Source organism: Scyliorhinus canicula, chromosome 6 (assembly GCF_902713615.1).
Source record: "Scyliorhinus canicula chromosome 6, sScyCan1.1, whole genome shotgun sequence".
Classification (NCBI taxonomy): domain Eukaryota; kingdom Metazoa; phylum Chordata; class Chondrichthyes; order Carcharhiniformes; family Scyliorhinidae; genus Scyliorhinus; species Scyliorhinus canicula.
In genome coordinates, this window is record NC_052151.1 from 168,993,392 (window position 1) to 169,009,297 (window position 15,906).

The 15,906-nt window shown below is 46.2% G+C and overlaps 1 protein-coding gene across 1 annotated transcript in view; it reads left to right on the forward strand.

The window, feature by feature from the left end:
* LOC119967641 (CUB and sushi domain-containing protein 1-like) overlaps window positions 1-15,906 on the forward strand; it is a 2,889,858-nt gene that overhangs the window by 1,858,486 nt on the left and 1,015,466 nt on the right. The window contains exon 8 of the mRNA XM_038800434.1: window positions 10,751-10,838. Coding sequence (XP_038656362.1) covers window positions 10,751-10,838 — 88 coding nt within the window. The remainder of the gene's footprint in view (window positions 1-10,750; window positions 10,839-15,906) is intronic.

The window sequence follows — 15,906 nt, forward strand, 5'->3', positions numbered from 1 at the left end:
TGATTTCGGAGTTTGAGGCAGGCTGGCATTTGCATATGTCACGATTGATTTTCATCACTACCGACGGTCATGCATTCATTGTCAAGACATTTTAATATTGTTTAAAAGCCCCATAACTTCCACGTTCCCCAGCATCGCATTTGGGGGGTACCCCAGTGATGTGTTGGGAAATCCCTCCAGGAAGGTTCCATGTAAGAGTTTATCTGGCAGTTGTCCAGAAGCGTTAACTTCCCCAGGACAATTGCACTGGGCTGGAAACCATCCGACAGAAGTGATTTAAATCACTAATCTCAGTTGTTTCTGCCAGTTTTACCCTGCTGATTACTCTGAAAGAATTAGAAAGAAAAAAATCAGTTCCAGCTCCGGAGTAACTGTTTAAATAGCCAGACTGAGCCTCACATCTCCTTCTTGGCCTCTCCCCTAACCCTCCTTCCCACTATTTTGCCCCCTCCCCTCCCCCTTGTCACTACTTGTCCCTCCTCCCCTTCCTGGTCTCTCCCCCCATTCCGCCCCCTTCCTCCTCCTCCGCCCAAATTCCATCCCACTCACTCCCATTGTCTCTGCTCCCCCCTCCGAACCCCCAGTCTCTCCTCCACCCTCCCCTTCTTCTTCTCTGTCTCCCTTTCACCCCACCTTCCCCAACCCGTACCTTCTCCCTTCCAGCCTCTCACTCATACCCCCTTCCTCCTCCCACTTCCCGGGTCTCTGCCCCAGATCCCCTACCCCGCCCCCCACCCACAACCTCCCCCCCCCCCCCCCCCCCCCCCCTTTCCCCTCCGGTCTCTTCTCCCTGTCCCATATCCTCCTGGTCTCTTCCCCCAGCCCCACTTCTTCACGGTATCTTGCACCCCACCCCTGGGCTCTTTCGCCCCACCCCATTTCCTCTCTGTCTCTTCTCCCCCCCCCCCCCCCCCCCCCCCCCCCCCCCGCCACCACTCCACTTTCTCTCTCCTCCCAGTCTCTCCTCCACCCACCTTCCCAGTCTCAAACCCCCCTCCCCCCCCAACTACTGCCATCAAAAGGGTGTTTTCCTTTCTTCCCTGCACCCCCATTACTCCACGCTGATGTAGCCGGGGATGCGCTTTGCTGCTCCTGCCTCATCCAGCCTGAGTGAGGAAGGTTGGGCGAGCCAGGGGCTTTAGAATTCTAGCGAGGCTACGTCCATCCAGAGTGGCTACCCCAAGATATTGCCACTGCGGGGAAGTTACGGGCCTGCATTCATCAACGTGATCTAAAATATAAAGATTGGCTGCTCCAAATTACATTTTGACACAAAATAATCTTTTGGGATTTTGCTTTTGTTTCAATCAGGACTTAAGTGGGCAAGGACGTTTACCAGAGTTTCATCTGTTATCTGACTCAACAAATACTTGGAAAGCACCCTTGTGCCAGAATTGCCAAAAATACTTTCTTCCCTAGTTTTATTCTTGCCTTACCGTCCTGATAACTGAGCACACATCTTTCTGCACTTCAACCAAGTGACCATGCACAGTGTAATTAAACTGCTAATAGAAATCTTAATTAGTAGGGAAGGTGGCGGTGGGGCTGTGTGTGTGGAGGATTTTCTGTGTCATAACCAATCTCATCCTGTTCTCATATGATACCCAATCACTGGAACGTTCCAAAAAACGTTATTATATAGTAATGACGGCAAGCTTTTTCGACTGCTCTTTTGCGTTTACCTTCCACAGCAATAATGACCCACATTGTACTTATTAGCTTTGTTACATCTGATGTGAGTTAGCTCAGCAAGAGGTTGCTGAACCGAAGACTGTTCTGGTGTTCGCATCTGAGCAATTCTAATACCAATTGGATGGTTTAGTGAGGTCCTCGGATCTGCCCCGCCGGAGTCGGCGACGGCCCTGGCGGTGCGCCGAGAAGACGATCAAACTTGACTATCGAGAGGAAGTAAATGTCGTAACAAGGTTTCTGTAGGTGAACCTGCGGAAGGATCATTATCGGCCGGGAGTCGCAACACAGTAAAATCACCAACTGAGCCATCTCTGTCAAAAGCATTGTTCATATCCATATTCAGTAGGGATATGGAAAAATTAAAGGAAATAAACTGACTGTTAGTCACTCATTTAGTTCCAGTAAGCTGAAGCATCAGTTTTTGTAGCAAATGAAGAGATGACTTGCTTGTGTTTGCATGGATGTACAATCTATGGACTTTGTTCATAACTTTTTTCTTAAGTTGAGTCATTTGTCACATTAGTGCAATTTACCAAAAAGATGAAATATTTCTGTAGCATTTACAGGATAGTTAGAACACAAATGTGAAGGGTGGCAGTGTTGGACAGCCGTGATTCCCTCCTTTGTTCTCCTGAACTGAGCTTACGTATGAAAGGGTTAAATTGACATCAGGAATTGCTGAATACCTCAATCTCCAACATTTTGTTACCTGGAGAAAAATCAGCTGGTGGCACATGAAATCTAGATCAAATAATTTGATGAAGATGACCAGTTTGCTTATTTGGAGATTTTTATTGTCTGCCGATTATCATAACAGGAACCATGTAGATTTTAGTGAGGCACCAGGGAGTAATTCTGAAAACCAAAATAACATACATATTGCCTTATCACACCTCAAAAAGTACTGAAGGTATTTCACACACAAATAATTATTTTGGTGATTGTTGATATGTGGACAGAGCAACTAGTTTACCCACTGGCGACATGGTGAAGCAGTGCTGAGCACTGCTGCCTCAAGGCGCCAAGGACCCGAGTTCGATCCTGGCCCCGGGTCACTGTCCATGTGCAGTTTGCACATTCTCCCCATGTCTGCTTGGGTCTCACCCCCCCCAAACAACCCAAGATGTGCAGGGTAGGTGGATTAGCCATGCTGAATTGCCGCTTAATTGGAAAGAAAGGAATGGGTCCTCTCAATTTAAAAAATATATTGTTACGCACTGCAACAGAAATGAGGTGAGAAGCCCATTAGTCTGTTTTTAATGGTGTTTTTAAACAACTAACTCCCTGTTCTTTTTTGATTAAGTCACTCACTATTCTGATTTGGAACTATGCCACATTCCTTCACTGTTGCTGGGTCGAAATCCTCACCACCAGCACTGTGGGTATACCTCCACCACAGGGACTGCAGTGGTTCAAGGAGACAGTTCACCGCTATCTTCTCAAGGCCAATTTGGAATGGACAATAAATGCTGGCATAAAGCAGCAATGTCCACACCCCTTGAATGAGTTAAAAAAAAAGCGTCACAGAAACTTCAATGGTGCAAGTGGACAACTGAAACAATTGGTTTGACCAAATTGTGGGGGTGGAAGCAAGAAGTCAACACTGAGGAGGACTACAAAAACAAAATTGCAGGAGGACATTTATTTTCTAAAATAAATTTAGAGTACCCAATTAATGTTTTTCCAATTAAGGAGCAATTTAGCGTTGCCAATCCACCTCAGCGACTCACGGCTGTCCAACACTGTCACCCTTTTTAGATTTAGAATGTGAAAAATAATAAAGTTAAAGCAGAAGGCGATGGGTGAGGTCACATAACTCATAGTCAATCAGAATTACTTTTATAAATCCTCACAGTGTAACGATCCATTAAACATATTTCCTCTTCTGTAACCATTGCTTTCTGGCTATCTATTGACTACAGCTTACCAAGTATGGGAATAATTTGTGCACAGGCAACTTAAATCTGACTTACAATTGATTGCTTATAGAGAGGTATATATAGGTATGCTTGCACCCACATTGTTGGCAGTCAATTGTCAATAATCTGCGAAGTATTAGAAAATCCCCCTCACAGATATATAGTCGCAGTAAAGAACTCAGCACACCTTATCCTGTATTTTGCTGCTTTTGCGAGGCTCAAAATGATAAATGACTGTTTCATTTAGACCTGCTTCAGTGAATTCTGAAGAAATGCATGTTTTTATATGTAAATTAGGTAATCTATCAGTACAACGTCAATTTGAAAACAGAATTCTAAGTAACATTTTGACTTGTACAGATGCTTGAAATCTGAAGATTTATTTTATCTCATCCAAATAACACAATTTTTTCCTAGTTAAATTATTTGATTAGGGCCGCCACAAAGAACGACCTTTTCATTTCCAACAGCATTGCACCTTGGAACAGATGTCAAAGTTCAAATAAGTTTAATTGAGTTTTGTTAACGCAGCATTACACATTACTCTTAGCCTTTGAGAATACTTAAAGATTTCTTACATGATGTACATATACATTTATATTCAACAGTCTTACCTTTAGTTCCAAGGTTGAATCAATATAGAACAACTTGAGTTTCAAAATAAATTCAGCTCTCCATTGTATTTGCTCCCTCCCTCGAAGGTTTAGCTGTTGGAGGAATTTATTGACCTCAAGCTTGTTTCAACCTATTTGGATTTATGGCGCTTATTCCCTGCAAGAACATAGCTTATTTGTTACTTGATTTCCCATCCAGCACTTTATCCTGTTTTGTTGCAGAACATTTCTTCACTGAATCATACTTTCCTTTAAATCTGCTTATCTTTATTATGTGTAATCCCCAGCCCTTTGCAATTCATTCTGCACTGTTATTTCTCAATAAAATGACTCACTTTTTCCTTCAACTGTTCATATGGTACACTTTTACGTCTGATTCCAAAATCACTCATGTTCTCCATAAAGTCCAGGTTGAACCATCAAAATCAGTTCTGTCTAATTTGCATACCATGTAAATTTATGATTAGCCTGATGTGTGGAGCAAATTTGAAGCTTATAAGTTTCTTCACTAAGAATTTGGACGCTCTCAACTCTGAGCACAAACAAAATGTCTCCAATATTTGCATCACTTGTTGCTATATTGGTTGAATATTCTGATTTGTTTCTGTCTGATTGCCAACTCGGATGGGAAAAGCAGAAGTTGACTACATTGCTGGGTTTTCCTGCTGTATTTTTAAACTAAGTGACTAAATCAAAATGAAGAGGAGGGTCCCACGATCTGGCTCTGAAGGAGCCCACACCACCACCAAAAGATTGGGATGCCCGTTAAAATGGAGACTCCCCCCCCGCCCAGCCCATGGATCTCCCCAGGGTATTGCCTGGGCATGACACCCCCACCCCCTTTTGGGGCTTTACTCACCAGTACGCCTTTGGTGGCTTCTCCTTACTAGGTGCACACCATGGGGGACCTGTCGTGTTTCATATCAACGTGTTCTTAGGCCGGCAGGAATGGGCACCTTAACATGGGGGATTATATGGTGCAAAGGTCTTAGAATGATACTTAAATAGATACAAATGTAGATCCCCACTTTTAAAGTCTCGAGACTGGATTCTCCCCCGATGGGATGCTCCGTTTTGTCGGCAGCCTGGGGATTTCCCAACAGCGAGCGGCTGCCCCACACGGAGCATCCTGCCAGCAGGGTGAAACAGAAATGTGGGGCGCGATTCTCCCGACTTACGAAAAATCGGAGAATAGCGGGCCGCGTAAATTTATACGGACACGCTGGTCCGACGCCCTGCCGCTATTCTCCCCCCCCCCCCACGCCCGCCTCCCGACACGAATCGCTGCCCGCCGTTTTTTTATGGCGAGCAGCGATTCACTCCTGGCTGATGGGCCGATTTCCAAGACCTTTACGGCCGTTTTTACAAGCGTAAAACACACCTGCTCTGACCGTTCGTAAAAACGGCCGTAAAGTCCCGTTCTCGGGAACCATGGCACCGACATGGGCCCGCGTTCGGTGGGCACCGATAGCGGGCAGCGGGTACTTACCCCGTGCACTCTTTCTCCCTCCGCTGGATCCATTTGCGGGGCGGCTGAGGGGCATACCAGCCCAGGCATGCGCGGGTTTCACGCATATGCGTGATGACGTCAGCCGTCGCTAACTTTGGCTAGCGGGCTTAACGAAATTCGTTAAGCCCGCGATGCCGGAGTTCACGGCCGCGCGATGCTAGCCCCGACCGGGGAGATGAATCGGTTCCCGGTCGGGGGGGGCGGAGGCTGGCATCAAACGCGCCCGTTTTTGATGCCAGCTTCCCGATTTTTCATAACTCGGGAGAATCGCGCCCGTGGCGCGGCTGGGTGGAGAATTCAGTCCTAGGTTCATGTCATGTCATTGGCAGTGGAGGCAGGGACAATCGATCGGGGAAATCCCGCCGGTGTAAAAGCCGATCACAGATTCCTGAGGTATTCTCATCCCCCTCCCAAAAATGTGAGAGAAAAATCCCCCTCCATTGGTAGTTTTACTCGGAGAGGCTCCTCTCGTGTGCAGAATGATGACTTAGATTATGTTTGGTGAGAGGAAAACAGTTTTTAATTCAGACCTGCTGAGATTACCCAGTATTTTCTATTTTTGTTCCAGATTCCAGTATCCGCAATAATTTGCTTTCATTTTAATTTACATGCAGTCATTTGTCTTGAGTCGCTGTATTGAAAATTATCTTTATTGTCAAGCAGGCTTACATTAGCACAGCAATGAAGTTACTGTGAAAATCCCCTCGTCTCTACATTCCGGCGCCTATTCGGGAACACAGAGGGAGAATTCAGAATATCCAATTCCTGTAACAGCACATCGTTGGGGACTTGTGGGAGGCAACTGGGGCACCCTGAGGAAATCCACGCAGACACGGGGAGAACATGCAGACTCCATATAGACAGTGACCAAAGCCGGGAATCGAACCTGGGACCCTGGAGCTGTAAAGCAACAGTGCTCACCACTGTGCTACTGTGCTGCGCACAGATTCTGCAATTGAGCCGCAGGGGCAGGGAGCAGGTGCCACCACCTTGTACCATTTTACAGGATTAGAAATGGTGCACTGATGAAGGGCAATTTTAGAAACCCATATCCTGCATCCCAGAGATGCCTGAAAGACATCCAATCCAATATCGAGTAGGGCTATTTGTCACCAAAAGCGAGCATTAGATCCTTTGCAAGTCCCCTGAAGGTCGGGGCTTTCTTCGGGTGCCTCTGATTGGCAGGTTAGGATGGAGCAGGGCTGGATCTGGGTCTGCCCCATCAGGATTTTTAATCAGCTCCAGCAATGGCTAGCTCTTCTTAAAAAAAAAGAGGAAGCTTGGATGTGGAGCCAGGAAGTACACGGGTACTCCTGCTGATACCAGAATACTCTTACCCACCCCTCTCCCGCTCTTCCCCACCATCTAGGATTTATCTGACACCTGCCAATGAGGCAAGAGGTCCCATTTTTAACTATGTGGAATGGACGAACTGCCTTTGCAGGGATCAGAAACTCATCAAAATAATGAAAAAGAGGCTTAAATCCCAGCCTCCGATTTGGGGAGCATTCCGTCTGCTCACCACTGGCCAGAAACAATTTCTCGGTGGGGCTGTCTAAAGCGGATGATACTGTGGCGAGCACAAAAATAAAAAATAAAAAATGAGTAAAAACAATTTCAAATCATAACTCTAACATGACAATAATTATTTTTAGATAACAAGCACTCCTTTGCGGTTTCTAAAAGTGCTGTTCATACTTGGAATTCCTCACATGTGGCTCTAATCGCTGCTGGTTCCGTTGGGAGTGTTGTTTCTCCACAGGAATAAAAAATTAGGATGTGGGAACCTCATCTGTTGCTATAATAGACCTTGCCGCGATGTTGGAATGCTAGTCTCTCAAGCATCAATCAGGGCCAAATCAGCTAAGCAGTATGTAACAGTGGATTAAGCTTTCTTGACTTCAATTATTCCCCCCTTTGGACAACCACTTCTTTCAGTGAAACCACCTGAGACCAAAATAGTACTCAGTGGCAGACAGACTGAACAACACTTTGCGACACAAAGTTTTAAAAATGATGGACAATTATTCTTTGAAAGCGTAGCTGTTTGCAATATTGAAAGTTGCAGTGTGAGACCTTGACACGCTTTCAGCTTCTGTGGTAAATGCTTGCAGCCTGGGCGTTACCTGGGCGTTCCGTTTTCCTCTTCTGTATCTGTAGTTTGCCTGAATAACATAAAGTATACTTTGGTAAAAAACGCAGTTTGGCTTGATGCAAATGATTTGTACAGAAAAATGTCATTAGATGCTGTGGATCATTAAATTTTCCATGAAAAGAGTTCAACAATGGTGTGCTTGTATGATTGCTTAGATTCAGTGTAATAAACAGTATTTATGGTTCAAATCAAAACCAAATACGATCGGATTATCATGGCAGGAAAAAAGTTCGACTGAATTGTTCATTGAGTTTCCTTAATAGTGCATTGTCCTGTTTCAATTACAGTGGCTGTGAATAATTTCTGAACTCCTGAGGCTCAGAGCACTTCCCGTTTAGGAATGAGCCCGGGAGGGCAGCAAAATCGAGTTGCCGAGTTGGGTTGGCTGACTTCAGTGGGTGCAGCGACTGTGATGCCAAAAATCACTTGCGGAAGACAAAATTAGCCAGAATTCCTCTTCTGGCTCATTGCTCTGGCAGCTCCTTATGGACTTAGGGTCATCAGATGAGGGCAGAGTTTGGCTCAGCTCTGATCCAATTACAGGTCCGCGATCAGCATTTAACATCTCTCTGTGCACTGGATGAATGGAGAGTTACTGAAAGATGGGTAATGCATGTTCAGCTCTACTTCATGTGAATCCCGCCCCCCGCTGGCTGCCGAATTCTCCGGCGCCGGGGATTCAGCGGGGGCCTCCGGCGATTCTCCGGCCCGCGATGGGCCGAGTGACCGCCCGTTTATGCCCGTTTACAACAGGTACTTACCAGCGAGACCTGGCCTCGTGGGCGGCCTCCGGGGACCTCGGGAGGTCGCGGGGGGGATCTGGCTCCGGGGGGGTGCCCCACGGTGGCCTGGCCCACGATTGGAGCCCACCGATCCACGTGCGGGCCTATGCCATGGGGGCACTCTATTCCTCCACGTCAGCCGCTGTAACAGTCTGTGATGGCCGACGCAGAGCTGAACCCCCCTGCGCATGCGCTGGGATGCACCAACGCGCGCCGGCCAGCGGAGGCCCTTCGGCAGTGGTTGGCGTGGCGCCAAGCCCCTACTGTGCCGGCCGACATGGCACAAACCACTCCGGTGGCAGCCTAGCCCCTGAAGGTGCGCAGGATTCCGCGCCTTCAGGGCGGCCCAACGCCGGAGTGGTTCATGCCTCTCCTTCGCACTGGAGTTACCTGCCCCGCCGGTTCACGGAGAATCCCGCTCCATGTATCCGACTGAGATAGCCGGGAATCAATTGCACCACGTTCCGTGTGTGGTTTTCCACCATCTTCCACCCCTTTACTGGCAGACATTAAGGGCGGAATTCTCCCATCCTGCCTGCAGCTGGTTTGGTGGTGGGTGGGATCGGTGAATCTATCGGGAGCCAAAAGGTTGGAAACCTGTCGAACGAAGAGGTGGGGGGGCAGCACAATGTATACAGAGGCCTGGTTAAAGAAAGGAGGGGGCAGGCCGAGAGCTCAGAAGAGCAGAGTGGCAAGGAGGTTGGTTCATAGATTTCATAGAATTATAGTGAAATGAAATGAAAATCGCTTATTGTCACGAGTAGGCTTCAAATGAAGTTCCTGTGAAAAGCCCCTAGTCGCCACATTCCGGCGCCTGTTCGGGGAGGCTGTTACGGGAATCGAACCGAGCTGCTGGCCTGCTTTCAAAGCCAACGATTTAGCCCTGTGCTAAACAGCCCCTGTGTAGAAGGAGTGTAGAAGGAGGCCCATCGAGTCTTCACCGACCTTTGGAAAGAGCACTCAAGCCCACACCGCCACCCTATCCCCATAACCCAGTAACCTCACCTCATCTTTTTTGGACACTAAGGGCAATTTAGCATGGCCAATCAACCTAACCCGCACGTCTTTGGACTGTGGGAGGAAACCGGAGCACCCGGAGGAAAGCCACACGGACACGGGGAGAGGACAAATATTGAAAGGCAGAGGGAAGACCAAAGGGAGGGAAGCTGGACTCTGACAATGCTGTAAGAAAGCTCACAAAAGAGGGGATGAAATCATTTACTGGAAGGGGATGCAAGAAGACTCCGAATGCACTGGTTAGAGATCGTTGTGGGGTCTGGGTGCTTTGCGGGCAACGGGTTCACGGGGAGGGTGGTTGAATGGAGAAACATGCTTCCTCTTGAAGCTGCTTGCCTTTTGCCTCTGGATTGTTGATGCCCTGACTGGTCTTTTGAAGGGCTGAAGCGAGTTATTGGTGTGCGCTTAGAGTAGTGTTTAAATATGGCACTGGGACCTTCAAACTCACCAGGTGATGGCAGGCAGATGAATTGGTTGCAAGCCTGGTGGATGACTCGAAAGGGAACTCGGGAATTCCGAAGTGGCCTCTCACAGGATCGACCCGCAGTGTTCCATTGATTCCGGTGGGATGCAGCTGGTAATTTGTGCCCTATGGAGTATGTCACCCAAAATTTCTGGATTTAGCATTATTTGTATCTTATTGCATTTCTGAGCAATGCAAGCTCATTACCGTGATTTGGATATTTTGACTAAATTGACTAATATTTTGGCTCAAGAGGTGACTGATGCCTGAAGACCATATCATCCTTACAGACTACTATAATGGAGATATCACTTTCTGAGCAGACTGATGATAAAGTTAATGAATTGCTGCATGAACCTTCTTTGTGAACCCTCACTATTTGTTTTGGGATTGGATTCAATGGGTTACAAATGGCAATATTAACTTTGTGCTGCACAGTGCTTCATCACATAACAGGGAAAAATGTTGCTGCATGTTTAGTTTCAACAAAAACGGCATTTCAAATATAATTGAAAGGATTTCAATTCATTACATGACATGCAAACAAACTTGTTATCAACTGACATAACCTGCCATTTTGTCTCTTTTTTTTCGACAGTGAGTCAAAGTGGAGTTGCTCTGGAGCCTGACATGTGTCCCGATCCAGGAGTTCCTGAAAATGGCAAAAGAACAGGTTCTGACTTTGGGTAAGTAAAATGTTGTGACTTGTAAATAGGTGAATGCTGAAGAAAAAAACTTCAACGAATGTCATAAGAGTGCATGTGGGCAGTGTTTACACTTGTTAGTATTGTTCTGCATTCTGATTATGTTTGCCCATTGTATCAGAAGGGGACTTACAGCAAATGCTGCTGTCAGACCAATGTTGGCTCAGTACTGTGAGAATGAAAAGTTAAAGGTGTCAGAATTCATACAGCCATCTCTAAGCGATCTGTTACTGACTGAAATATCACAGCTTCTTATGCATTATTGTGATGTTAGCTTACCGTCTGGACCATCCTTTATTAAAAAATATTTTTATTAAAGTTTTCATTTCATAAAACAAAAAAAAACAAATCCATACAAAACAAAATACCATTTGTAAACACCTACCATTGAAAAAAAAAGAATCATGTCATCCACCTTTGCCCTCAGAGTCTCCTCCACCCGCAACATTTCAGCTTCCAACAATGTGATTCGATTCCCATGTTACGAGAAGGCTGCCTCCGTGCATTTCAGCACCTCTTTGTGATCCTTCACTGCCTCTGAGGTTTGTTTTAGCTTCTCCCGAATCGAGCTAAATGCCTCCTCAGTTGACCGTTTATGAGTTTCCATCGTTAATCTGCCCTGCACCTCAAAAAACTTTGAAAACAGTTTATCAAATTCCTGCGCCATCATCTCAGTCAGCGTTTCCAATCCCAGCCCCACCCAAGGCCGGGTCCGCTGCCTTCACTCTTGCTGAGCTTTGCAGGTTTTCTGGCTTTATTGTAGATTACCCCCTGTAATTTTCTTGCCACCGACTTTCTTCATGGATTTTGATAAGTTTTTGCCAAAAATTCCTTCTTCCATGCGATGGGCTGGTTTTGGTAACCAAAATCCCTGAGAACCATCTTAAAAAATCCAAAAAACAAAGTCCATAGCGGGAGTTACCTTATGATTTCTTCCTACCAGTCGCCATCAGAATTTTTCCAATTAAGGTGAAATTTAGAGGGGCCAATCCACCTTCCCTGAACATCTTTGGGTTTTGGAGGGTGATCCCACGCAGACATGGGGAGAATGTGCAAATTTCACATGGGCCAGGATTGAACCTGGGTCCTTGGCACCGTGAGGTAGCAGTGCTAACCACTCTGCCACCGTGCCGTCCTTGGGTGTTGGACCATCCTTAAACAATGAAATGTTTGAATTCCACTGATGGCTGTGAGAATCCTTACCTCTGTCCATATTTAATTAAGTATTAAAAGGAGACTTGATAGTGTCTCTCATCCAAATGCCAAAAGCTGCAGAATTTGCAGCAGCCATCTTGACAGCTTTTATGTGTCCACTTTTTAAAGGTATTCACTGAAAGTTTATAATATGACATGCCTTTACGAGGTATGACACAAAGCTCAAGTGGAGTACAAATGGCACTGAAGGTTAAGAAACCTCTCTTAACCGTCCACTTGGAAAACTAGTTGGGGTTCTCCCCTACCCGGCGGGGAGGGGGGTCCCGGCGCTGAGGAGTGGCGTGAACCACTCCGGTGTCGAGCCGTCCCAAAGGTGCAGAACCCTTCGCACCTTCAGGGGCTAAGCCGGTCCAAGAGTGGTTTGCACCGTGCCGGCTGTCGGGGAAGGGGCCTGGCGCCACGCCAACTGGCACCCAAGGGCCTCCGCCAGCCGGCGCGAGTTGGTGCATGCGCAGGAGCGCCAGCGTGTGCTGTCGTTATAGCAGCGCATGCACGGGAGGGTTCGTCTCCGCATCGGCCATCGCGGAGGACCACAGCGGCTGATGTGGAGGAATTGAGTGCCCCCGATCGCGGGCCAGGCCACCGTGGAGGCACCTCCCGGGACCAGATCTCCCCCCCCCCCTCCCCCAAGGCCCCCGGAGGCGGCCCACGCCGCCATATCCCGCCGGTAAGGATCTACACTAATTAACGCTGGCGGGACTGGCAAAAATCGGGCAGCCACTCGGCCCATCGCGGGTCAGAGAATCGCCGGGGGGGCGCTGCCAGCGGCCGCCGACTGGCGCGGCACAATTCCCGCCCCTGCCAAAACCCTGGCGCCGGAGAATTCGGCAGCCGACAGGGATGGGATTCATGGCACCCCCCCAGTGATTCTCCGACCTGGCGGGGGGGGGGGGGGGCGGAGAATCAGATAACTAACTGCAGCTACTACATGCCTGGAACCATGTTTGTATTTCTATCTTTATCAAATGATAGTTCTGTCATGAGAGGTTCAAATCTTGAAAGAACCTGGAGTATATGTGACACCCATTACACACTGAGACTTTAATGAGTGCACAATTGTGTTCTGAAGTTGGGAAAGAGTTTTATAAATTGAAAAAAGAGTTCACTTCAGATTTCCTTTTTGAAGATATAACGACTTGATTTCTTATTCCATGTAACGGTGTTAAGCTGCATTGTACATTAGATCAGAAATATTTGCTGGTTGATACTTAACAAAGACAGTTCATAATGTCAAAGCACTTAATTACAGATCCAAATGATAAGTGGATCACTGGGATTACTGCAGCCTTTGCATTTCCAATTGCATCTGAAGACTGAAAGAAAATGATACAATGCCAAATGACCTGGCACAAATACCCCAAAAGACTGGCAATAGAAATTTTTAACCTATATCTCACAACATGGAATTGAGGCATATTATCAGTTCTGTAGCAATCAAAGCAAGCAGCCAGCAGTAGTGAGAGGAAGAAAGTTGAATGAGCATTTTAATACCAATTCTATCTCAATCACCTTCATGAGAACAATTTAGTCTGAAGCAACATCTTCAAAATAGCAACTCAAGCCACTTCACAAGCGCTCGAGTTCTTATTCAGTGATTATACAACTGATGCGGATTGCTCAGTCTTAAATTAATGCATTACTGGCCAGATCATCAAATACGTTCCCTAACATCTCCACATAATTCTTTGTTTCAATCGAAAATTGTGACTATTTGTTGGTGAAAATGGATCTTCTCTAGTTTCTGACTCTGCTTGATTATTTAACGAGTGAAGGCTTGGGAAGTTTTAATGGAGGACAGTTTGTAGGATTGCAGAGAAGTTAACCTAGATTGCAGAATCATTGGAAAAGCGATTGTTTATGCCATCTGCTGGATCAAATCACCATATTCTGTTTTGATCAGCCTGGAATTTTCCACGATAAGGGAGCGAGAGTGTCAGTATTCGCCACCATTACTGCACGGAAGCTGACAACATCTTCGGGAGGCTATCCATATGCAAATTTACATGGAAATCCATGTTGTTAGCAGTGATTTTATGCTTCCCCAGTGAATGCATTTTTGAGGCCCATCCCAGAGAGCAATCCCAAAACAACCAGTGATTGATGGAAGCCTACACCTTTTTGCAGTAAGAGGTTCTACATAACTGTTTGAGGTATAACTGAGATTTAAGCCGGGTACCAATTTCCTGATTACTGCTAAACACCCTCACTGGCCCCAAGAAGCTAAATTCGTATTTAATTTCCATTAAGGGACAACATTTCCACATGTACGGTAGCATTGTGGATAGCACAATCGCTTCACAGCTCCAGGGTCCCAGGTTCGATTCCGGCTTGGGCCACTGTCTGTGCGGAGTCTGCACATCCTCCCTGTGTGCGCGTGGGTTTCCTCCGGGTGCTCCGGTTTCCTCCCACAATCCAAAGATGTGCAGGTTAGGTGGATTGGCCATGCTAAATTGCCCTTAGTGTCCAAAATTGCCCTTAGTGTCCAAAATTGCCCTTAGTGTCCAAAATTGCCCTTAGTGTTGGGTTGGGTTACTGGGTTATGGGGATAGGGTGGAGTTGTTGACCTTGGGTAGGGTGCTCTTTCCAAGAGCCAGTGCAGACTCGATGGGCTGAATGGCCTCCTTCTGCACTGTAAATTCTATGAATTCTATGTTTTAAAAACAATATATTTTTTAAAGGATTATTCATCTTTATTTTACTTCCAATCTGAATTCAATCAGAATTATTTATTTTGCTATCTGAAAATGCAAGCTAAATATAAAGTATAAATAAGTAATTTTGACTTTCTGGTTAGCTGTGCACGAATATTTCAATGTGATAAGTTGCTGACCCTGCTTGCTCACATGACTGCCGGGGAGTGATAAGACATCCCCATGATTTGGTGTCAGGTTAAAAATATTGCTGGAAAAAATAGTTTTTTTTTTCCAAAGATTTCTTCATTTGATATCTATTTCTGTCAAGGACCAAATTATAATAGTAATATTATAATCACTTGTTGTCACAAGTAGGCTTCAATGAGGTTACTGTGAAAAGCCCCTAGTTGCCACATTCCGGCGCCTGTTCGGGGAGGCAGGTACGGGAATTGAACCTGCGCTGCTGCCTTGTTCTGCATTACAAGCCAGCTGTTTAGCCGACTGTACTAAACCAGTCCCTATACAGGTGAGTTTTGCAATCAATCATTTGTCTGAGTAAATGATAAAATTACAAATAAAATCAACGAAGGAGCAGAGTAAATTAGAGTATTGAACATTAGATGAGAGTCTTATCAGGGTTAGAACATACAGTGCAGAAGGAGGCCATTCGGCCCATAGAGTCTGCACCGATGTACTTAAGCCCTCACTTCCACCCTGTCCCTGTAACCCTATAACCCCTCGTAACCTTTTTTGGTCACTAAGGGCAATTTATCATGGCCAATCCACCTAACCTGCATGTCTTTGAACTGTGGGAAGAAACTGGAGCACCTGGAGGAAACCCACACAGGCATGGGGAGAACGTGCAGACTCCGCACAGACAATGACCCAGCAGGGAATTGAACCTGGGACCCTGGCATGTGAAGAGAGTGCTATCCACTTGTGCTACCATGCTGCCCACTTAGGTCACTCATTGTGCAAATAAGATGTGGCATTGAATTATTCTTAAATCTTCTTGTTTTACATCTTAATTCAGTTAGTCATTTTGAGGTCTGCTGTCTGTGGATAACTAAATATTTGTTGGCAATTCTCGTTGAGTTCACCGGTGTGTGTTATTGCTTCACATTGACTGAAAAATCCAAGCGATTATCTCCTTGTACCAATTATCCATATTCAACAAAAAACAAACAAATTGTTCACATGTA